At 35.2% G+C, this 23,708-nt stretch overlaps 4 protein-coding genes across 4 annotated transcripts; all 4 read left to right on the top strand.

The window, feature by feature from the left end:
- Positions 1-725: 725 nt before the first annotated feature.
- LOC141437912 (GILT-like protein 2) lies at positions 726-5,661 on the top strand. Its single transcript, XM_074101489.1, has 5 exons — positions 726-947; positions 1,045-1,088; positions 1,611-1,775; positions 4,417-4,605; positions 5,097-5,661. The coding sequence occupies exons 1-5, from the start codon at positions 863-865 to the stop codon at positions 5,328-5,330; spliced, it is 717 nt and encodes a 238-aa protein (XP_073957590.1). The 5' UTR covers positions 726-862; the 3' UTR covers positions 5,331-5,661.
- Positions 5,662-8,666: 3,005 nt separating this feature from the next.
- Positions 8,667-12,567, top strand: LOC141437989 (gamma-interferon-inducible lysosomal thiol reductase-like protein). The gene is made up of 5 exons (XM_074101598.1): positions 8,667-8,812; positions 9,085-9,131; positions 9,521-9,676; positions 10,499-10,681; positions 11,717-12,567. The coding sequence occupies exons 1-5, from the start codon at positions 8,725-8,727 to the stop codon at positions 11,948-11,950; spliced, it is 708 nt and encodes a 235-aa protein (XP_073957699.1). The 5' UTR covers positions 8,667-8,724; the 3' UTR covers positions 11,951-12,567.
- A 991-nt stretch (positions 12,568-13,558) lies between these two features.
- LOC141438494 (gamma-interferon-inducible lysosomal thiol reductase-like protein) lies at positions 13,559-16,205 on the top strand. The gene is made up of 5 exons (XM_074102393.1): positions 13,559-13,716; positions 14,325-14,377; positions 14,513-14,668; positions 15,227-15,412; positions 15,969-16,205. The coding sequence occupies exons 1-5, from the start codon at positions 13,650-13,652 to the stop codon at positions 16,203-16,205; spliced, it is 699 nt and encodes a 232-aa protein (XP_073958494.1). The 5' UTR covers positions 13,559-13,649.
- A 3,827-nt stretch (positions 16,206-20,032) lies between these two features.
- LOC141437978 (gamma-interferon-inducible lysosomal thiol reductase-like) lies at positions 20,033-23,167 on the top strand. The gene is made up of 5 exons (XM_074101588.1): positions 20,033-20,183; positions 20,786-20,838; positions 21,680-21,835; positions 22,502-22,687; positions 22,890-23,167. Exons 1-5 carry the CDS (start codon positions 20,117-20,119, stop codon positions 23,124-23,126), a joined length of 699 nt encoding a protein of 232 aa, XP_073957689.1. The 5' UTR covers positions 20,033-20,116; the 3' UTR covers positions 23,127-23,167.
- The last annotated feature ends 541 nt before the right edge of the window (positions 23,168-23,708 follow it).

The following is a 23,708-nucleotide window of genomic DNA, read 5'->3' as shown; positions in this document are numbered from 1 at the left end:
ATTAATCGTCAAGGTAATAGATTTTTAAATAGCGAGTATAATAAGGAGGCACATGATGCCACATGTGATATAGTGGTGACTGGTGAGTAGAGTATATTTATTTGTTGATAATAACTTCTCTTACTCACTACCTCATGTAACATCTCTTCTGTATACAATAAAAATGGTTTGTTAACAGACTCTACGAAGATTATTTATTTACTTTTTAAAAATTTATTTAACCCCATGTTGAGAAAGTATTTTTAACTGACTTCAAAAAGGAGGAGGTTATCAATTCGGTTGTATTTTTTTATGTTTGTTACCTCAGAACTCCTTCATTTACGAACCCATTTGATAGTGATTGAAGCCCATTATAAAGTACGTAGGTGAGGAAGATGACTATAGGTCCACTCCTACTGGCTCGTGCTGATTCACCGACCGACTTCAGACTGGTAGACAATTATTTTCATGTTTTTTTGTAGTCGGTTCAATTTTTTGTTATACATTTTTTCATGCAAAAGGCGTACGTCAAAAACCCGTTGTAAAACAAAAGTAGGTAGGTATACCTATAATTGCTTTAACAAAGTTTCATTATCATTTTTGACATTATTTTGTGCTATTAAGCTATTAAAGGAACTTTGAACTTTTGTCATAAAATTAAAAAATTATCAAAACGGGTTGCTCTGTTATCACTAGTATGTACATACCTACATATATTACAATACCGACATCTTAACAGTTATTTTATTGTGTTACAAGCCACTGAAAAGTACAGTAAGATACTGAATAGTCTCGAATAAAAACAATATAAAATAGTTGTATAGATACCTAGTATTTTACAAAATAATAATTTAAGTTAAAATAAATTTAATTAATCTTTAAAATGGTTTTAACATTCAATATCCATAAAGTTCAAATTATTTTGTTCCTAACGTTCATGTGCAGCATTAATACAGCAAGACATTTTCGTAAGTTTCTGAATATTATCTAGGTGCTCGTATTAAATAACGATACCATAACGTTGCTTTGAGCAAGTTAACACTGAAAACGTTGCTTTTCTTACAGGCCATCGGACACACAATTACGCAAGGAACCACAGTATTTCCAGGGTAAGGCTTAATCCCTACTAATATTATAAATGCGAAAGTAACTCTGTCTGTCTGTCTGTCTGTCTGTCTGTCTGTTACGCTTTCACGTCGAAACCACTGAACCGATTTTGATGAAATTTGGTATATAGATATTTTGAACCCCAAGGATCAACATAGGATACCTTTTATTCCGGTAGAGGGCGCCACCGCGCGATAACCTAGATCCGCGCAGACGAAGTCGCGGGCTTAAGCTAGTATTATTATAATTTATTATATTTATATTTTTTGCGATGCATTAAGAGTGAGAAACATCATCAGATGCTTGGTAAATTATTAACACGACTTTATCAGGCCTCCAAAAGATACTCCAGTTGCTATGCGGTACTTTCTGTAGGTATTTTAATTTAATAAAAATATGTCGTTTGTGTACTAAAACAATAAAATTGTGGAGCAAGTAAAGTAAACTATTTTTAGTTGACTACGAGTATACCTACCTACTATTGCTTTTTCCCACCTAACGTGCGTAAATTACTCTTTTTACAGAACACATCAATTTTAACGGACTCTGATTCAAAAGTGAACGTAACAATTTACTATGAAACACATTGCCCCTACTGCATAAACTTCTTCAGAAGTAGGCTTGGGCCTACTATGGAGGTGCTATCTTCTCGCATGAACATTCATATGGTCCCTTATGGAAATGCAAAGGTAAATATAAATATGTAAACTATAAAGACTAATTGACGTACGGTCAGTTCCCGTATCAACTTTTGTATAAGTACTAGTTGCGTCGACAAGTGGATACTTATGTTGGAACACCGACTGTACTTATTTGCCACAAAGTTGTTATGCTAAAAATAAAAATACTCCTCTGACCTCTGTGGGAGCCGTTTCCAAGATTCTGATAACACATCTTCTATATATATATATTAATACAATTCCTGATACACTCATTCATTCACCGACTCATCAACGCCCAGCCCAAACCCTTGAACCTAGAAAGCTGAAATTTTGCATTAGTTTTGGTGTTAAATAATGAAAATCAATATTTCTAAAAAACATTAAAAAAATAACAAAGACAAAACTTAGTAACTACTTTTAACCAAAATTAGTTTTCATATAATCAGATATATCGTTTTTGAGTTATTGCTAAAAATGAGGAATATCTAAACTTTGTTTGTTGGGGATAATGTCTGAAACTACAAAAAAATCCATTCACCAATAAAAAGCTACACTATCCTTAATAAGCAAAGGATACTTATTAATTTAAAAAATGAAAGATTTTCGGAAGATAAAAGTGAATTCAAGTTCGAATAATAGAAAGCTACAATGCTTAGATTGACAATTAAGGATTTTAAAATAGAATTTGTCGAGATAAACGTAGCCTACATCAATAAAAAATAGTGTAGCTTTCTATTAGTGAAAGATTTTTTAAATAGTCCTAATGTAGAAGTCACTTATTTCTATCTCCCGGGAATTTTGCATTTTCCCGAGGAAAAAGTAGGTAGCCAATGTCAGTCAAAAACTGTAGCTTTCTATTAGTGAAAGTGTGTGTTTTGCTACTGAACTTCTATTAAATCACAGCTCAAATAAAGTTTTAATTTCTATTACATTATTCGTATTTCAAATTCAACGCAATTTATTTCACCTTCTTCGAATGCCATTTGGTTTTTCCCGATTTCTAAATTTCAGTCTACATTTAGACTCTATACAATTTCTCAATTTTTATTAATTTCTATGCCACCAAGAATGTTTATAGCACCGCTGATGCAAGAGTTACCTGTGAACGTTTTTTTGCTTATTGCACTTTTTTAGGTTCCGGAGCAAAAAGGCAAAAACGGAACTCTTATAGTTTCGCCATGTCTGTCTGTCCGTCCGTCCGTCCGTGGGGTGGTGTGGAGTATCGTTGGATAGGTCTTTTAAAGTACAAATTTTCATTAAAATCGAGCGTCACCCCCCCCCCTCTAAAATCTAAACCGGTGGGTGGAAAAATTTGAAAAAAAACAGGATGGTAGTAAGTTTATCAAACTTTCAAGGAAAACTGTAACGGCTAAGTTTGCTTGAGAATTATTATTAGTACTTTTACTCTTAAATAGCAGCCTAAGGTATAAAATATACCTAAACTTGGAAGATTCCGTATAAAATACGAAATCCTCAGAAAAATATGAAGTACTTAATTTTTTCGTACCTAATGGCTATTTTTGGCCCTATTTTGGGCGTGACCGACACGCACTTGGCCGTTTTTTTTTAAATCGATTTAAAGAATTATATCTATCCCATGGGAACTTTACGATTTCCCGGGGTAAAATAAGCCTGTTTCAATTCAGTCAGGGACAGGGTAGATCTTTCTATTGATTTCACTTATTCTTATCCCGCGGGAATTATCCTATATCGTGTACCTACAAAGTCGCGGGCAAAAGAAACACATAGGTACTTTAACGTTTTCTGGAATTCTACCCCTGAATATGTGAAACAAGGGTTCAAAAATTATATGAATTATGATTATTATTATGATTATTTAGGTCGATTTTTGAATTCCAATAATTTATACCATCTGTCTAAAACAACGACTGTCTGTGTCTTCCACATAATGCTCCGAAAAATCAATCAAAACAGGAGAAAAAGGATTGTAGAAATTGTAGAAGTTGTAGAAGTTGTAGAAATATATATACACATACACAAGTATTTCTCGTTTCAAGGCATTAGATGGATTTATTAGATTACGCACAGTACGAGTATCTGATGTTAATTATGGAAAGATTTATTAATCGAGAATTCCAAACTGTAGACAGTAATTATTGTTCCTTACTTAATGGCATATTTTGAAATACACCTGTACCTACCTACAGTGTTTCTTTGCAAGTCTTTAATTAACTTGCCCCGTTCGTAGGTATATAAGTACCTAAATTTTAACTACTACCTGATATACGATTGAATTGAAATGTGGTATAGGTATTTATGTAAGTTCGGTGATAATACAATAATCATGTAGTGAACATCTGGTAGACCGGCCAGGATCGTTTCCGCAGGACGGAACTCCTTAACGGTTAATAGCATCTACATGAACTTAGTACGGATATATAGCTTCGACATCTATGCAAGTACAATTAATAAAGTATAAAAGAAGCAAAAATATGTTGTGTAAAAATTTCAGTTTTAAAATAAACTTGTTTTAGTATTTTTGCTATGTAACGGCCTGTACGTATACAATAACTACATGTTATAATTTTTTCTTGCTAATATTGGTTGTCAATTTCTTACTTATAATTTTCTCTAATATTACATAAATATTGGAAAATGCGCTATAGAATTAAGGTACTTTTCTGAGTAAAAAACTTTTATATTTCAGACCACATACGACTCTGAAAATAGACAGTACATGTTTAGATGTCAACACGGACCTATCGAATGCTACGGAAACAAGATCCACGCGTGTGCTATAGACTTATTGCAAAACAGCACCAAAGCAGCTCTCTTCAATGTGTGTCTGATGACTGAAACATACAGTTATGCCGCTCTAGACAACGTTCTAACTTCGGTAATTAATTAAAGATGATTCATCTAACTGTAAGATTTTATGTACACTTTAGTTTATTTACGTGTGCGCAGTTTATTTTCTCGTTTGTTGGTAAATTATGTATAATTTCAACTTATTTAATTTGTCATAATCTCAGTATCAACGCTTTTTTGGTCGTGAACAATAATTTAAACTGCCAACTTAGGAACCAGCATATTAAATTCTACCAGCTATTAATCAGCAAATCGTTTAAAATGATTTTCACGGTTTCATTAATTAGTTTCCCCTGAACTTTTTTATTTTACCTACTAGCTTTTATTTTTCCTTATTTCGTGCTTTATGTATGTCTTGTTCTTTGTTTTCTTAAAATCTTGGTACATATCTAGTTCCGATGGCAATACAATAATTAAAGTAATAGCCACAAATAGGTTATATTACAAAATTATTTCATTGCATAAATCTTATTGGAACGTAAGTTCACTAAATAAAATAAAAAATATAAACTTTTTCAGTGCGGCGCTAAGTTTCACATTCAAACGAATGACATACGGGAGTGTGTAAACAGCAAGAGAGGATCAGCTCTTCTGAGGGAATACGGAGACCAGACACACGCTTTAAGTCTGAATGGCGTTCCAAGCCTGATGCTAGACGGGGAGCCTTCGGAGTTCTTGGAATACGATCTCTGCCGATTGCTGAGGCCGACACCCCGTGTCTGCATTTCGACATTTGGATCCATTTTCTCATAGGAAACCAGCCAAATGCGAGTCCGTACCTATATAACAATATGCTATGTCAAGTTCGTAAAACCATGTACATGTTTGCCCCAAACATTGCTCTAGCGTAAAGATATAAACTTGACAGTAGACAACGAAGGGATTAAGATATAAGGATTATATTTTGTGGGACGGAATTTTGAAAAGACTCTTCTTTTAAGTTATTTTTAATACATCTTTAAATTATTAGGAAGTAATATATTATACTCATATGTTACGAACGCTTGTTAAGTATTACAGTGTTTTATTTTTGTTGCGTTTTATTTAACATACCTTAGCATAAATAAAGATTGGTTTTTTGGAATCGTTTTGTATTTTTTATTTCAATTCCAAATTTTTACTTTTACGGTCATCCCGTAAAACCTAAATTGAAAATACAAACTGAAATATAGATGCACAGAAAAAACAGAAAAATAAGACCATCACTGGGAATCGAACCCAGGTCCTCGGTAATCCGTACCGCGTGCTATACCGCTACACCACTGATGGTCAACGGTACTGACACGAATTTCCCCTATGCACCTCATATCTCTGAATAGTTTTGACTGTTGATTATTTGAATATTTTGATTATTATTGTGAATGTGTGTAACATGGACATGTTACCAAAATGATTACCAAATAAATATTTTGTATCTTTGTATGCGTATTATTTCTTGTCACTAAATAGTACGTGTTTCTAAAACTGTATAAGTAGAGCCTGTCAATCGGCGGTCGCGGGCTTGATCCCCCGCTCGTACCAATGAGTTTTTTGAAACTTAAGTATGTACAAAATATCATTTGATAGTTATGTTAGCTTTTCGGTGAAGGACTACATCGTAAGGAAACCTGCATATATCTGCGAAGAAATTCAAGGATGTATGCGAACCCGCTCTGGGCCAGCGTGGGGGCTAAATCACATTCCCTCTCACCCAAGAAAGGACCTCCGCCCAGCAGTGGGACGTATATAGGCTAATGATGATGATGATGTATAGGGATTTGATAAAAACTAGGCGTGTTAAGCAAAATGTTCAAATTTAATTGACTTAAATGATTCGTTTTATCTTTTCCCTAGAATAGCTCAGGGATTTGATCAAATCGCTAAGAGAAACGATGAAATCCATCGGCCATTGCCATAATTCTATCATTCCCCCAAAACGGCTCGGAAACTTGATCAAATCACTGAATTCCGCATGGGAAATGATACAACGCGATGTTTTTTTATCATATCTCACACTACCTACAGAAATTGAGCACAAAATGGTACAACTTGACGTGGGTATCGATCTTAATAAATGAGTCATTATTCGAGCTTATATTCCGTTTGATTTATGAGAAGACATTTTTGTTGACATGGTAGAAGATTCTGTTACAGTTTCCGGGTTATCTTGTAGAGTATGACGTGCACTGAGTAGGCAGCAGGATAGGCATCGCTAGTGTTGGTGGCGCGCTCCTGCAGCGCAAAGTTCCTACTGAATACTCTGTATCAAAGCAATGCACACCAGTCAATGCTAGTAGATGTACAGGGCGTATAAAAAATGATCTAAAATTTCATCAAATTCTACAGCCCTACGTTCATAAAAAAATGTGACCACGAAAAGTGAAGCGTTTGAAACGCTCGAATAATGACCCATGTGCTCATTTTCAGCTCGCTCCCTTTGGCTCATTATTGAACAAAACGAAGAATATTCCTGTTAGAGTGAAACTTTTAACCATAACAGTGAAAGCGACACGCGCTCGGATCCGTATTATACTTTATACGCTCGCCTCGTCGTGGCCAATAAAATCGAATCCCGTTTTATTTCTGTGTTATTCCCTTCACGAAGACCGTGGAGCTTCCAAAGACTTCCCAGTTCAAGGCTACGTCGTAATCCCGCGTTTAGAGAACATCAACCTATATTGTATGTGTAGTCAACATATAAAGACTACTTAGCCTTTATCCGTGACTTTAATCGCATGAATCTTTAGGGGCGAATACTGAGTAATTTCGCAATTTTATAAAATTCCCAAAAATTACATCGTGGCGTTCATCGAACTTTGTTCACCGTCAGAATGCAGCACTAGCACAAACTGTAAACAGTTCTTTAAATGCCTTTTTAATAGCCGTAGGATACCATAATATCATTATTACTTCAATTACATTTTCGAAAATATAGCTCTATCATTCGTTACTATCAATGTAAATATCATGTTATTTTTTTACTAAGAAATATGTCATGAGCCATTATGGCGATTTGTTTACAGTTTGTGTCGCCCCCGCCCCCTGTGCAGAGTTTTGCGTAATATTCCCTATTACTTGCTTCTTAGACTAAGCGGGTGATATTTTGGGATTTAACATATCTGTGTGTTGTTTTTCTCAAATCTGTCCAGCTGTTTTAGCGAGGAAGATTGAAAATAAACACACACTACTAATTTTCGCATTTCTAATGATAGTTACGAGGTTTTTCCAATGCGATGCTATAATACTTGTATTATGATTATAATCAGCGGACTTGCAATTTGTCAGGGTTTTTTGGGTGGTGTATGATTCGTCATTGAAGATCAATAAAAGTCGGTGACGTTATTATTTAGGCTCTCGCGAGACATCACGATGATGGCGTAGTGTGACTTGGACCGTGTTCATTACTAGTTTATAAATTAAGGCATTTGTCCAGGAAGAGACTTAAAGCTGCCTTAAGCTAGGTATTAGGGAATATATACCCTCATATTTGGTATTTTGGTCAAAATGTGGTTTGGACACTGATCTGTATACAACTTAGGGACAATCAACTCTTTTACCGACACTAATCTGTCCGCGACATTTTTCAAACAATTGCAGATTTTTGTGAGTAAACATGTTTTTTCTATAATTTAATAGATGGTGTACATGAATACATGCCATCCCACGTAAGTTCAACCTATTAAACCGTGAAATATCTTGTTGGAAGTACGATTTTTTGGTAACGCCAGAGACAATTTTGGTAACGCAGGAGACGCCCAAAGTGTCGGTAAAATAGTTGATTTGCCCCTTACTCAACTTCAAATTAGGTACAAATATTTAATGTGTATGATGTCACTATGAGTTTACTGTGAAATAATTTCATGGTGGCTCATGAATTAAAGTCCTTGACCGTACGACGGGAAAACATCGTTTGAAATGTACTAAATACCTAATAACTTATTAAATTAAAATAATTATACATACCATTACGTTCAATTAATTATGGTGCATCGTTAAGGCAATTCATTATTAACCTGTCATTAACTCAACTTTCCTAAAATACTCAATGAGAGTACCTAGTAATAATTGCACTTGCATATTTTTCATTCAATAAGAAACCACGAGAAGGAATAGAACTCTCAGTAGTCAACTAAAATTATAATTATATTATATTTTCTATATATAAGCAATGGTTTGTACATTAAAATCAGTGTCAGTTCGATTAGTTTTATATTTTTTAATCGGTGTTAGTAACATATCAAAAGCGCAATATTCAGGTAAGTTTATCATAAATAGAATACAAAACCTATCAAGACTCTAAAGTTTTCAAATAAACCGATGTACACATTAATTTAACGCATCCTCAGATTTGAGTGATCTGTTTAGTGAGTAATTTATTGCAATTAATTAATCAAGTGAAGAGATTGTGAAGATAAAGAATCTATTTATTAAAAAACTAATTTGTGTATGTTAGTGGTCCCTTTATTGGCTTTATTACAAAGAGATGACGGTAAAAAAATTACTTAAAGACGCCTACATTACATTTCAGATGGAGAATACAGCAACAATGAAAATTGGCAGTCGGCTTCTCAGAAGGTGAGATACCACATCCGTAGGTATCCGCGGTTTTGTTACTCAACCTTGTATGATATACGTACCTACTATAGAGGTACATATATAAAATTATAAATGTACGACGTTGAATCATAAAAAGCCGTCGATATTATGAAATGAAATCTTAACTATTGCCTAAAGAACTTTATTTTATTCTCACTAATTAAAATATTTTACAATATATTAAAAATATTTATTTTCGATTGACCTTTAAAATTCTACCTTGAATTTTATAAGTGTGCCAACTTCTCCAACGTAGGTGCAGATTTTATGTGGTAGAATAATTAAAATGAAATACCTAACTAACATCCTTATCAAATTGCGAAAAATCCCATTGCGTGACATGTAAATACGTGCATAACTTTTTACAGAATCAGCATAACAGAGAGTCAAAAGTGCGCCTTACAATTTTCTACGAGACACATTGTCCATCCACTATTCGATTTTTCAAAGAGCAGCTGGCACCCACAGTAGAGCGGCTGGCTTCGCATTTGCACGTTTATATGATACCGTATGGACACACGAAGGTAAATTATTCAAGCGTGCTCCACTATATGTATAGTTAGGTCTAAGTAAATATGATATAGTAAGTATGATGATATAGTTAGGTACTAAGTTAATTGCGTACAATTTATTAAGTGTATCTATTAGTCTTAAGAAAGGTATTGGGTATTGACATGCTCTTTTATCTTCAAACTACTATCACGAATATATCCATACTTCCATACTAATATTATAAATGCGAAAGTGTGTGTGTGTTTGTGTGTGTATGTTTGACCGTCTTTCACGTCGAAACGAAGCGACGGATCAATGTGATTTTTGGCATAGAGATAGTTTATGGGTCAGAGAGTGACATAGCCCAAGAATGCACAGTTTCCGAGGAAACACCGCGCGATAACCGAATTCCACAGGGGGGATCCGCGGGCAAAAGCTAGTAATATATATGGCTACCTATGGTGTTTTAGGGAAATTAACGTGCGTTAATCCTGACCCCGTAGAAATATCAAGGTATAAAGTAGCCTAATTATTAATTTTAGAGATTAATCTGTATATATATCAAATTTCATCCAAATCCATCCAGTTGTTCTAGCGTGGAACAGTCAAAAAGACTGAGAGTCTAAACAGGGTGCTGTGTTCTCATGTAGCCTACTCAGCGAGCCCGTGCGCTACTCCTCCCTCCCTCCCCCCATAAAGTCCTCTGGGGGGGGGGCTCATTAAACCTTAACATTTCTCTTCCCGTGTAACATAATGACCCCCGAAAATTCCGCAGCCAGTTCAGTATTCTTCTTAATTTATAATGCTGTATTAAAAATATAATTCTGTACATAATGTGATTAATTGTCTTTCAGACTAAATACGAAAACGGGCAGTACACATTTCAGTGCCAACATGGCGACATAGAATGCTACGGAAACAGATTACACGCATGCGCTGTAGACAACATAGCAAGTAACGCTTTGGCAACACTCTTCAACATTTGTATAATTGGAAAAACATATGACTACAACAAATTCAACGATCTCGTTTCTTCGGTAAATAACAAACTTAATACAATTGAGAACAATTTACGATTGTTTCTTGTAAACGCAGTAGGTATATTAACACAACCATGAGTATTTTATGAACCGGTACTAAATTATGTAATTTTCCCAAGTTTACATTGTATTTGACTACAAATATTCGTTCTGTGTGTCGGACCATAAAGTTTACACACAGTTATTAGAAGATAATTTTTTTCAAAAGAAAACCCTGCTTTTAAAATCTACTCACATTTTAAAATAAACCTCTAATAAACCTTTAATGGGCTCCCGATATTTCGACACAACTACCAGCATCATTATTTATGGATAGACAGAAAATTTGATCATGATGCGGGTAGATAAGTTGAAATATGGGGGGTTCCTTAAAAATACTCGTGGTCTACATCCTGCAAAAAATATGTGTAAATATAATAAAAGTAGTAAATTCTGCTGAACATAAAATAGGAGAAACAAGAGGAAAATAAATGACACAAGCCCCAGTTTGTACTGAAACCAGTGTTGCCGGAAATGCACACATGCGCATTCATACACACTTTGAAATCTTAGTGATTATTCGTCGTGGTCGTAGCTTTTATTAGAAAAAGTAAAAACTTTTAAACCGGTAGCATAATAAAAACTTTACGACGATATATCATTGAGTGTCTATTGTACAGCTAAAATGAAAATTGCATACAATGAGCTGCAACCTAGCATAGAGTTGCGGAATATCTGTTTATAAATAAAAAAATAATATGTAGCCATCAACCCATAGATAAGTCTTTAAAATATTTCATTGAAAAACGAACAACATATGAAAGCATTTAGATTCAACACTGCTGAATATGGCTATAGAACTACCTACTAATTCGACAGCGAAATTGATGAAGCTATGCTCAGTTGAACATATTTTTAAGATCAACGTGTCTCGTTGCTATGCCATTTTCTCTTGTTTTTCCTATTCCATGCAAATAACCTTCTTTGTTTTAAGCTTACCTATCCACAACTTCTCCCAATCATTGACTTACTAAAATATTTGCTTATTTTCAGTGCGGTCGCAAATTGAACGTTCCAACCAGTGCTTTATGGCAATGCATGCAGAGTGATCGGAGCTCCTATCTCCTGAAGAGATACGGGGACCAGACTCGCGTGCTGGGCCCGCGCCACGTACCTTACGTAATCCTAAACGGTTCTGACGAGGATCAAGAAGTCATCACTCAGTACCTTGGTTATTCCGTCTGCCGATTACTGGTGCCGCAGCCACCAATTTGCAGACCTAAGTAAATTAAGATAACTCCTGGAGTGAACGCAATTAGTTTATTTTATTTTTACTTGTGTGTTAGTCTGAGTAGGCCAAATTCTGCAAGTGAAATTTGAACCTCTTCCGGTAGTGTAATTGACTTGAAAATTGGTATATACTCGTATATGTATATATACAAAATTTGTAGGTAGATCGGATACAAGTAGGTATAGTCAGGCAAAAGTTCTGCATTGTTTCATACTAACTTATTGACATTAGATCGGTAGTTTAGTTACCTATTTGGTCAGCAATTCTAAGCGATGTTGTTCATTGGTACCTATACATTTCATTGGTTAATTTTTTTCTTACTCTACATATACATCTTTACCTATATAAAATGCGTTTAATAAGTACAAGCATAAAATATAATACAAAGTTTTATTAAATTCAATGCAACAAACTGGATGGATGGTAAGAAAAATGTATCATGTGTAACCAAGTAAAAGTCGTATTTTTAATAGAAAATAAACGTAACGTATTTTATACTAGGTAAATTGATTTTTTATAAACTACCTTACACCGGTAATGTGTTACGTTATTGAACTTTGTATTATGCCTGGTTTTTTCAATTCATGCGAAATAAATGTATTAAATGACGCAGAAAAATATACACAAAATTCTAAGTTTTTATTTTTATTTTCGTCATAAAATCATTTACATTACCGCATGCCCCATAAAAATTTAATACGTAAATACATAATGGTAGTTAAAATAACTGAGTTATGATTGACTACTCGTTCGTGTTGTACCTACCATTTGCAAATTTTTGTACAGCAAATGGGAGCTTTGGCTCGTAAAGCCGGCATTCCCAAATTATAGTGCACATTTAGGGAAAGGGCTTTTATGAGCGTAAGCTCTACAGAGATACCAAAACCTTGATGGGTGAAGTTTCTTAGACTCTACATAATACCTAGACTAGAAACAGGATATGCAACAAAAGTTCAACGTAAATTAATTTGATGCTGATTATAAAATATATTTTTGGCATCGAAAACCCCAGCCTATCAGCGTTAATGTCACTTTAGCAAAGTCATGTTTTCGAATTGGGGCTTATTTCTTTATTTTCGGAATATGTGGTGGGGGCTTTGGTTAAATAACCATGAGACTTTCGGTGAAACAATACAGCAAATATCATCATTATCAACAACAGCCAGAAGACGTCCACTGCTAAACAAAGGCCCCCCGCTTAGAACGCCACAATGAACGACAACTCGCCACTTGCATCCACCGGTTACCGGTACCCGCCCAGTGCACCTACTGGGAGGCCTGCTAACGCTTCGTCTTCCGGTTCGCGGTTGCCATTCGAGAATTTTTCTCCCCCAACGTTTATCTGTTCTTCGAGCGATGTGCCCCGCTCATTGCCACTACAACTTGCATATTTTTACAGCTAAAGTCTAACTTTAGTTCATCGATGAATTTCCGTATTCCGGATAAGCAAATACTTATGTCAACATTTAATTATTTACATGTGTCAGTACTGAGCAATACCAGGGAATCGTTCAACCATAAAAATACTTATCGACACAAAGAATAGCAGCACTAAAGTCCGGTATACTTAGGTACTTATTCATGTACATAAACCTATAAAACACTAACAGAGACGTTAAACCGATTAAGCAGTCCACGTTATCACACGCAAGTCAACAGTCAGTGGGTCCTGTCGTATTCGTAGACTAGTTCAAAATGATAAGCTATCACAAATTTCTACTTTGTTTATCCTCGGTTATAGCAATCGTAACTTCAGATCCTGGTAGTTACTTATTTGGTGTTTATAGTTTAAGTATCACTACTAAATACTACGCCTTACGCTATCTACGCTAAAGCAATATTTGCTTATAAATTTAACAGTGGAAAAATTAAAATTGTTAGGCTCATTTAAATATTTCATTCATACGGTGTCCAAAGTGTTAATTGACTAATTTTTAGGATATTTTTATTTCCCAACTGTACTAATTAGTTTTTAGTTTGGTTGATCTGTTAATATTCAGTTTATGGTGAAGGCAGTTTGTATTTTGATTTATTCACAACACAAGATACAATAATATGATAGGAAACAAAATTAATAAAAACAACATAAATATACCTAACTATAAAAAGAAAACACCATCAAAGAGGCCCGCCTGCGGCATAGACCCCAACACACTGGCGGCATTGCCTCTCTGTACAGACAGAGAAATTCGCTGGGAGAGGTAAGCGCCAGCTCTGGGGTCTCCTGAGGTCTCTATCAGCCGGGACGACAAGGCTTATTAATTTCACAAAACAGGCAAAATCTATTGAATATCGCCATGATATACCGCCATCCATAGCAATATAAACATAAACTTTACATCGTTCTTTCTCTTCTTATCTATCTTACAGTATTTGAACCAAGACTTCTGGTGGAGAGACCTACTGAATATTACACTTACCAGGTGAGAATAGTTTAATTAAATAATTAAGGCTATAAGGAGTATTATGTTCCTAATAATATTGATAAACAAATTCATCCGTTTAGAAACGTTTAATTAACCCCGATTCGGTATTTATACAGCTTTACGACGTTTCAGCTTGTTCAAGATATGCAAGAAAAAGTTAAATTAGAAGTGTTTTACGAATGCTTATGTCCATATTGCATAAAGTTTCACACCGGACCTTTGATTGATGTGGTTGCGAAGATTGGTTCATATTTAGATATAAAATCATATCCATACGGAAACGCCAAGGTAAGCAAGTCATTGTTTTTATTTTAAAGTTGATAAAAACTGTGACCTAACTGTTACTAGGACTAATATGGATAAGGGAAATTTGACAAGCCCAGGTGGCGGTGAATATAGAAGTGACAAAGTTTTAACAGACATTGTTGTTGAACCTGTTAAGAGCTGCAGACCTAGTATGCTGCACCAGCCCTGGGGTAGGGCAAGAGTAGTGATTTCTCTAGGCAAGGGCGTCATTTTCTAGTTCCCGTGCAAAATAAAAAAATGATGGCGCCTTATGAGAGGTTCAGAAGCGGTGTAGACAATCTCGCTCTACCTCACGCTACCATGAATGGCGGCTCTGCTAGTATAAGTTAATATAGTGTCAATATCTATTGAAACAGTCACCTATAGTTCTACTTTCCTCATTCCATTCCTCCGACTGAAAATAAATATTTTCAATCTTTCCAATTAAGTATAACAATTAATATTTGTGGTACTTAGAGCTGTATCTTTAACCAAGTAAAAACCTGGTTTACCCTATTGAATTTCAGCGTTATAGTTCTCTAAGCAATGTACATGTTTTAGACGCAAGTGGTAGATGGGAAGACCGAAATAGTTTGCCAGCACGGGCCTGCCGAGTGTTATGGCAATAAGTTGCACGCATGCGCGATAGACATCATACAGAACGAAACTCAGGCCGAGTTCTACAACACCTGCATGATGGCTCGAAACTGGGGTGGTGCAGGATCCACTGATGTAGATGCCGCTAATGTAAACCCCTAATTTTTATTTTTTATTTTTTGTGTTGAAATAAGAGATTGAATGCAATACAATGGTTCGGATTAGATTATGTAAGTATCAATACAATCACGTGACATTATACTATATCGTATCGCAATGTCGTAAAAATGTGATGTGTCTATGTGAGCGTGTATGAGTGCATGCATGCGTGCGTGCGTGCGTGCGTGCGTTGTTGCGTGCGTTCGTGCGTGCGTGCCTGCGTGCGCGCGCGCGTGTGTGTGTGTGTGTGTGTGTGTGTGTGTGTGTGTTTGTGTGTCTGTGTGTGTGTGTGGTAACAGTATCACATAATCTAATCCAAACCATTGGTCGCAGTGTTACCTTACTCAGTTAATGTCTTAGAATGTTTCATTCCTGAGTAAAGCCATCTTAACCATAAGGAACCAAAAAAAGTTCTCTCCAAATAATTTCGTACGCCGATAGGCACATCATAGTTTGCTCTCATTATACCTATGCTGTCGAAATAAATGAATATGAATATGAATATGAAAAATCAACCCCGATTAAAGACGGCCCTGTTCAATTTCAGTGCGGAAAATCAATGGGAGTCGACGGCGCGGCGGTCACAGCTTGCGCCCAAAGTCAGAAAGGAGAAGACCTACTCGAGTACTACGGGAAAGAAACTGGCAAACATCCCGAGAAAAAGAGTGTGCCATATGTACTTATAAATAATAAATCATTCGAAGATGAATATGACCAATTAATGGCTCAAGTTTGTGCGGCTTTCCAGAACCCGCCGCCACAGTGCCAAGAAGTAAATACTTAAATAAGAATAAAGTTAATTGATACTAAAATATGGCAAATTTTTTTTGGCAAACATTTTCCCCTCGACGTTTCTATCCACCCTCGCCGTATGGGCTCGGGTGGCTGTATGAACGCCTCGGGTAAAATAGCTCGTTTATGCTCTCGTTGTACAATCTACTATTTTTACATTATGTAACATTTTTGACACACATTTTTGAACTAACATGCAGACTAACTAACTATCGGATATCCTGATTACAAAGTTAGATCACAATGTCCTGATTTAAATGTAGAAAGAATTGAAGTAGAGACTGTAGGTAGAGAAAAATAAATGTATGCACATTTCGTAAAAAAAATTACCTGCAAATAATGTACTCTACAGACTAATCCATATGAAACGATTACCTATTTACCTAACTTTTCCAAGTTCACGGCCACTTAGCAGTTTATACAAATTAAATTCTATTAACTGTGGGATGCTTTATAAGTAATATTGTAAATGATGGACCTCTTTGACTTGCTTTCTTCTAATTATTATAAAATCTATGGAAGTGACAGATATTGATATTAATGCTTGCACCACATGGAAATTTATTTTTAACCGATTTCTTATGAAAGAGGAAGCTCTCAATTTGTTGTTATATTTGTTTTTTTTTTTAGTAGGTACAGATATGTTTCTCGAAGATGGCTCTGAACTGATTTAAAAAAAAAAATTATGTTTGAAATACTTTATTTAGTCATAAAGTCGAAATCTGAAGATTAATCTTGGAGAAATCGAGGGAACTCTTCAAATATTGTAGGCACATCTTGATCATGCACACACACCGCATTATGGATGCGAAAGTGTGTGTGTTTGTATGTTTGTCAGTCTTTCACGTCGAAACGGAGCGACGGATCGACGTGAATTTTGGCATAGAGATAGTTTACGAGCTAGAGAGTGACATCAGCTACTTATTATCGCGAAAAAATGCAGTTCCCGAGGGAACAGCGCGCGATAGCCGAATCTTACGCGGGCGAAGCCGCGGGCAAAAGCTAGTAAGTATATAAAATCAAATTTTGTAAGAAGAAGCACATAATACATTGTTAAGCAAAAGTGCAAAATTGTCTTATTATCAAAACAACTTCACAGCTTTTGCCCGCGGCTTAAATTTGTGGTAACTGTTGAGGATAGAACTCTTTAGATCGATTAAAAAAAAAACTTTCAATATTCCCTATTTATTATTGTTATTATTATTATAGAAATGTTTCACTAATAGAAAGCTATCCAGTTTTTTATTTTTTTATTCGACTGGACGGCAAACGAGCAAGTGGGTCTCCTGATGATGATATGCGTTGACAACCTCAAGTGCCAGTAATTGATTGATTGACATAATAATCTACTTTTATCGCGAGAAATTGTAAAATTCCCGCGGAATATGAATTAGGTACTGTTTAGATCTATTTTAACATTCTTAATTGTCAATAAAAGACATTGTAGTTGTAGCTTTCTATTATTGAAAGAATTTTGAAAATCTGCCCCCAAATTCATTTCACTTATTTTTATTCCGCGGATATTATTCCGATTTTTTCCAAAGAAAAGTAGTTTATAACAGGGATAGTGTAGCTTTCTATTTATAAAATAAATAATATTTAAATCAGCTCAGTAGTTTCAGAGATCACCACCCAATAAACAAAGAAAAAAACAAAGTTTATACATTTCCTATCCCATGAACTTCTCTAAAAATCTTTCTTTAGTGCACCCCCATAATACTTTATATGTACATGTATGCCAAATTTCAAGTATTTAGCACCAGTAGTTTAGGCTACGCGTTGTCTGTCAGTCAGTAAGTCATGGTGCGGTTTAGGCTAGGTTAGTTATAAATAGATAAATTATTATGTTACGTAATGAGTTTATAAGTTTGACGATGGTATTTAATGTTTATTTTCGTTTTTCAGAGCACACTTAAATTATAACACAGAATAAGTAATAGTGTTATAGCTTGTTTTTGCAAAACTTTTTTATTATTTTATTTTAATTTCATATTTTTAGCTACCTTGATATTTTTTATCTCATCGAGTCATGTTTACTTCAAAACTGAACGTAAATGTAAAATTTCGTTTCTGTGCTATCAACCCTTGAGGAGTTGCGTCATGACCTTGGCTGCAGCTTCAGGTGATGTCTACATATTATATTAACGCATTGTCATTGAAACTGAATAGATGTAGAGTTTTTTTGTTTGTGTCATTAACTTTTGAGGAGTTCCTTTCAACGGAGACGATCCTGGCCAGAATGAGCAGGATGTCACTGCCAAATGATTGAATTGTTACCAGATTTACATCAGTTTGCCAAATCTCCAGTCCCTAGTTTTATTACTTAAGATTTCGAACTCTACGTCCTTATGAGGCCGTGTCCTAAAAGTACATGAGTACATGACCTCTCTAAAGCTTAGAAACCTTCAAAACTAAAATAGTACGGTGACTTTCGAAATATTCCAATTTTAAAGAGCATTTGCATCGCACCAAGCTTTTATGTGAGTTCAACCTTTTTTTGAAGAAAATCGGATTGAGTTTTCAAACGTGTCAGAATAATATATAGTTTAAATCAAAAGTATGTACTAAGGAGTATTGATATCAACTTCGAAGCAAATCACCCTTTGGCATAAAGTTTTACCCTTTTTTAACCCCGTTAGGGGATGAATTTCAATAAAATTTTAAACAGGTCTTTCATTAAGATTGGTTTTTTGGAATCTTTTTGTATTTTTTATTTCAATTCCAATTTTTTACTTTTACGGTCATCCCGTAACGTAGCGTCACTGTTTAAGTGGCTAAATAAGAAACAAACAAGCTGAGATATGAAGTGCATAGGGGAAATTCGTGTCTGTACCGTTGACCAGCAGTGGTGTAGCGGTATAGCACGCGGTACGAAATACCGAGGACCTAGGTTCGATTCCCAGTGCTGGTCTTATTTTTCTGGTTTTTCTGTGCATCTATATTTCAGTTTGTATTTTCAATACTTCCTTTAATTCTGTTAAAGAATATGTATGCACAATTTGAAGTAGATTGGACCAAGGAATCACGTTGTCTCATACAAACTTTGCCCCCCTTTTTCACCCTCTTAGGGGTAGAATTTCGGAAAATCCTTTATTATTGGTTGCCTACGTCATACAAAGAATACACCCTCCAAGTTTCAGGTCTCTACGATCAGCGGTTTAGGCTGTGCGTTGATCCGTCAGTCAGTCTTTCAGGACAAACCATTTAATATGTATAGAAGATAGAGTATTGTAAGAGGGTTGTGGTCAGCAGTGGGATATTTACAAGTCCTACTGCTAGATAAGAACTGCTAGTCTTCAATATTTCGCTCATGGTGGCCTACCGCTCGAACGCGAGTCGATCACGACTATTAGTCCAGTCGAGGCAAAGCAAAAATTAAATACGTAGAAAAGACTGCGCAACGTAATCAGCAAATAAGTATGTAATTGGTAGATCGCACAGGGTTTCGTTAGTAAACAGTAGATCTTGGATCTAATCATGTTGGCCACCCCTGCAATAGAATGATGGCATAAGTATTTACAACAACACAGTTTTAGACTTTGAATTTACGGTTTGATATCTTTAAATCACTTTCTTGTATATTGTATTTATGTATTTCTTGTATGTAAATATTTTGTTGGATGAACTATTTGTATTCACAATACTAAACGTATGTAAGTTATCCAGTATTTCGACGTTTAGTATTTAAAATAAAAATTACCTTAGTGCAGAACCAGGGACTCGTTCAACCATAAAGCTTATCAACACAAAGAAAAGCCACTGAACATTCCTTCATGCTTTGGTTCTTAGTTATAAACATATAAATCCTTACAACGACTCTAGTCGTTAAACCGAATCAGCAGTCTATGTTATCATACGCAAGTCAACAGTCAGTGGGTCCTGTCGTGCTTGTAAAAGTTAAAGATGATACACTATCGCAACTTTCTACTTTGTTTAACCGCGGTTATAGTAATCGTGACTTCGGACCCTGGTATGTACATTATTTGTTGTTTATTATTTTTATTAGGTAGGTATAGCTAATTTTTATTCGAATGACCCAATTGTCACTATTTTTATATAATAAATTGATGGATTCTATGTTATTTTTGATTTCCGTTAGCTTAAGGGAACTTCAACAGATCATATGAAGTTAATTTCTCTAAGAATTAGTGACCTAACTCTTTACTGTTTAATTAATTTAATTTGTTGTGCGTGGTGTGTAAAAGAGTAAAAGTGTAAAAAAGTGTAAAAGATTCTTAAGTTATGACTTATGACCAATATTAACTTATTATAATTAATGCTTTTGATTCATACATAAATGGAAAAAAAGGTTAAAGCAGTGAGCTTGTTTGATGTCTCTTTTATGTATTGTATTACGACAATGCTACTCAACACCTTCGTAAATTAAAATTTTGATCTTTTAAAATGACTCAACTCAAAAAGTGAAAATTATCTATGACAATTTTTTTTTTGACTTATTACCAGGTTTTTATACGAAGGATCTATGTCAAAATTTTAAGAAATAACATCATGTTTAGCCTATGTATTGAAAACCGCCATAGTGTTAAAAACTTTCTGTTGTTCTACTTACAGTATTTGAATCAATATATCTGGTGGATAGACCTTCCGAATATTACAATTATCAGGTAAGAATAGCTTTAGGCACAGTGTCTAAATACATTTTCAAAGACAGATTTTGGTATTAAGCTGTTGTTTTACTTGTATGCATTTTTAGTTTTTCTTTATTAATATTGTTGCTGCACTGAAGAAATATATTTGCTAACAGTAACAAAAAAAGTTGTTGCTTGTAACATAACTTGAGTGACTACAAAACTAAGGCTAGTAGCTAAAAGTTAGGTGGTGTCTTACAAAATCAGTTTTGCAATATTAGCATTATTTTGGTTCCTAATAATTAGTAAATTTTGGCTAAACGTCAAGTAGCCTAACTAGTTCAGCTATCCTTTTTTTCGGTGTTGTCACTCGTACCTACTACCTAGCGCTCTATATTTATTCATGATAAAGGGTGCACTGAGATTGAGAAATGTAAATAATATCAATTTATTAAGTCAATTACTTACTTAGCGGACAACCACATATATCACAAAAGCAATGCTGGCTGCTTCCTCAGCCAAAGCATTAGGTAGCTCAGCTATTCAAAGAGGGAACGCTGCCTGCATCTTCGGAACCTTGCCCCCTGCCCCCTGCCCCCTGCCCCCTAGGCACCTTTTAATAATATGATTTAGTTGATGCGCCTGTAGTTTAAGGTAGATGTAAAAAAAGGTTTAATTTAATTTCCAAGGTAATTCTAACCAGCATGTAGGTATGTTCCTAACACTGCGTAGACGCATATCTGTTTTATTAAACTTATAGAAAAGATTTGTGAATAAAAAATATTTAATTTAATTTAATTTCATGTTGATTTACATAACTATGTAAACATTTTAATTTAATTCCTTACTTAAATTAAATTGCATTTTAAATTTTCAGCTAATACAAGATACGCAAGAAAAGGTCAAAGTAGATGTGTTTTACGAATGTCTATGTCCAGACTGCAAACTGTTCCATACAGGGCCATTAATTGAAGCGATTACAAAGATTGGTTCATATTTAGATTTAAAGTCATATCCATATGGAAACGCCAGGGTAAGCAAATTATGTTATTCAACGATATTAGCCAACGTTTTGAAATATTTTTAACCTCCGACGCAAAAAGAGGGGTGTTATAAGTTTAACGCCAATGTCTGTTTGTATAGACAGATAGCTGTGGCATCATAGCTCTCAAACGGATGGATCGATTTCGATGCGGTACACCCCTCTTTTTCAAAATCAAAAATCTTACTATACCACATAGAACTATGGAACAGTTGACCCATTTTTTACCCGACTGCCAAAAAAAGGTTTTTATTTGACGTAGGTATAATAATTAAATAAAATGTCTGTTTACGACATACCGTGCAAACTATGTAATTTTCCGGGATAAAAAGTATCCTATGTGATAATCCAGGTTATTGTAAACTATCGGTTTACCAAATTTGATCCAAATGCGTCTAGCTGCATATGCATGTTCAAAATATCCATTTGTCTAAAGTTTCACATTTACTACGACTATGACGAGAGATGCCAAAGAGAATGTAATGTCGTATCAGGTCAGGAGCTCAAAGCATTGACAGAGCGGCGTACCTACAGAATGGCGATTACTCCACCGACAAGAACTAAATAGGTTTTTAAATGTATGATGATGATGATGATGATGATGATGATGAGTGCGATTTTCTCTTATAGTTCTCTAAACTCACATTTATTTTTTAGAAGAGAGTGGTGGATGGGAAGACCGAAATAGTTTGCCAGCACGGGCCTGCCGAGTGTTATGGCAATAAGTTGCACGCATGCGCAATAGACATCATACAGAACGAAACTCGGGCCGAGTTCTACAACACCTGCATGATGGCTGCGAACTGGGGAGGCGCAGGATCTACTGATGCAGATGCAGCTAATGTAAAACTACAAATTAATTAATAAATTTTTATTAGGTACTCTTAAAATTGATAAATATGACATTGCAACAATACATCGGCCGCTATTTTAGATATACTAAACGGAGAGTATAAGAGCAATGCAATGTGTTGACACACTAGTCACTTGCTGCTATACTCAGTATCCACATTTCATCATCATTAAATTCGTGTTAACATTTCAGTGTGGAACATCAATGGGAATCGACGGCGCTGCGGTCACAGCTTGCGCTCGAAGTCAGAGAGGCGAGGACCTACTCGAGTACTATGGGCAAGAAACTGACAAGCATCCCGATAAAACTAGTGTGCCGTATACACTCATAAATGGGAAGCTATTCAATGACAATGATAGCCAATTCATGGCTGAAGTCTGTGCGGCTTTCAAGAACCCACCGCCGCAATGCCAAGAAGTATACCAATAATAATAAAGGTTATCAAATAATAAAATATTATTGAAAGGCGAGATGAATCTTAAAAATCAAAATTAACCTTTATTGAAACACAATTTAAATATTTACTATCCCATGAAGCCCTATCCTAGATGAAAAACGTTTTGCCTTTTTTTAAGCCTCAATACCTTTAAACGAGCAATTCTTGTAGAATGGCCTATTGTTAATAAAATTGGTACGATGGGTTTCCATTGTATTATCCTATAATTGTGAATAACCTATTTTTAACCCCCGACGCAAAAAGAGGGGTGTTATAAGTTTGCCCGCTATTTGTGTCTGTGTGTCTGTATGTCTGTGTGTGTGGCTGTCTGTCTGTCTGTGGCACCGTAGCTCTTAAACGGGTGAACCGACTTGAATGCGGTTTTTTTTAACTGAAACCAGGTTTTCTAGCGATGGTTCTTAGACAGGTTTTATCAAAATCGATCAGCCGTTTTTGAGATATTGAACTTTGAAGTGACAAAGTCGTGGGTTTTCCAACTTTTTGTGGGTTAGGTTATTCTGATACAGTCTGAAACATTGAATGGGATTTCGCACGCGAAAATGGTTTTTACCCGA

The sequence above is a fragment of the Choristoneura fumiferana genome, chromosome 18, assembly GCF_025370935.1.
Source record: "Choristoneura fumiferana chromosome 18, NRCan_CFum_1, whole genome shotgun sequence".
Taxonomy (NCBI): Eukaryota; Metazoa; Arthropoda; class Insecta; order Lepidoptera; family Tortricidae; genus Choristoneura; species Choristoneura fumiferana.
This window is presented reverse-complemented; position numbering and strand designations above follow the sequence as displayed.

Excerpts from the sequence above, each read along its gene's own strand:
- LOC141437912 (XM_074101489.1), top strand. The coding sequence starts at position 863 with ATGGTTTTAACATTCAATATCCATAAAGTTCAAATTATTTTGTTCCTA. Across the intron at positions 948-1,044 it reads TAATACAGCAAGACATTTTC|GCCATCGGACACACAATTAC; the intron begins GTAAGTTTCTGA and ends CTTTTCTTACAG. Across the intron at positions 1,089-1,610 it reads GGAACCACAGTATTTCCAGG|AACACATCAATTTTAACGGA; the intron begins GTAAGGCTTAAT and ends CTCTTTTTACAG.
- LOC141437989 (XM_074101598.1), top strand. The coding sequence starts at position 8,725 with ATGGTTTGTACATTAAAATCAGTGTCAGTTCGATTAGTTTTATATTTT. Across the intron at positions 8,813-9,084 it reads ATCAAAAGCGCAATATTCAG|ATGGAGAATACAGCAACAAT; the intron begins GTAAGTTTATCA and ends ATTACATTTCAG. Across the intron at positions 9,677-10,498 it reads TACCGTATGGACACACGAAG|ACTAAATACGAAAACGGGCA; the intron begins GTAAATTATTCA and ends ATTGTCTTTCAG.
- LOC141438494 (XM_074102393.1), top strand. The coding sequence starts at position 13,650 with ATGATAAGCTATCACAAATTTCTACTTTGTTTATCCTCGGTTATAGCA. Across the intron at positions 14,378-14,512 it reads CTGAATATTACACTTACCAG|CTTGTTCAAGATATGCAAGA; the intron begins GTGAGAATAGTT and ends ACGACGTTTCAG. Across the intron at positions 14,669-15,226 it reads ATCCATACGGAAACGCCAAG|ACGCAAGTGGTAGATGGGAA; the intron begins GTAAGCAAGTCA and ends TACATGTTTTAG.
- LOC141437978 (XM_074101588.1), top strand. The coding sequence starts at position 20,117 with ATGATACACTATCGCAACTTTCTACTTTGTTTAACCGCGGTTATAGTA. Across the intron at positions 21,836-22,501 it reads ATCCATATGGAAACGCCAGG|AAGAGAGTGGTGGATGGGAA; the intron begins GTAAGCAAATTA and ends TTTATTTTTTAG. Across the intron at positions 22,688-22,889 it reads CTGATGCAGATGCAGCTAAT|TGTGGAACATCAATGGGAAT; the intron begins GTAAAACTACAA and ends TTAACATTTCAG.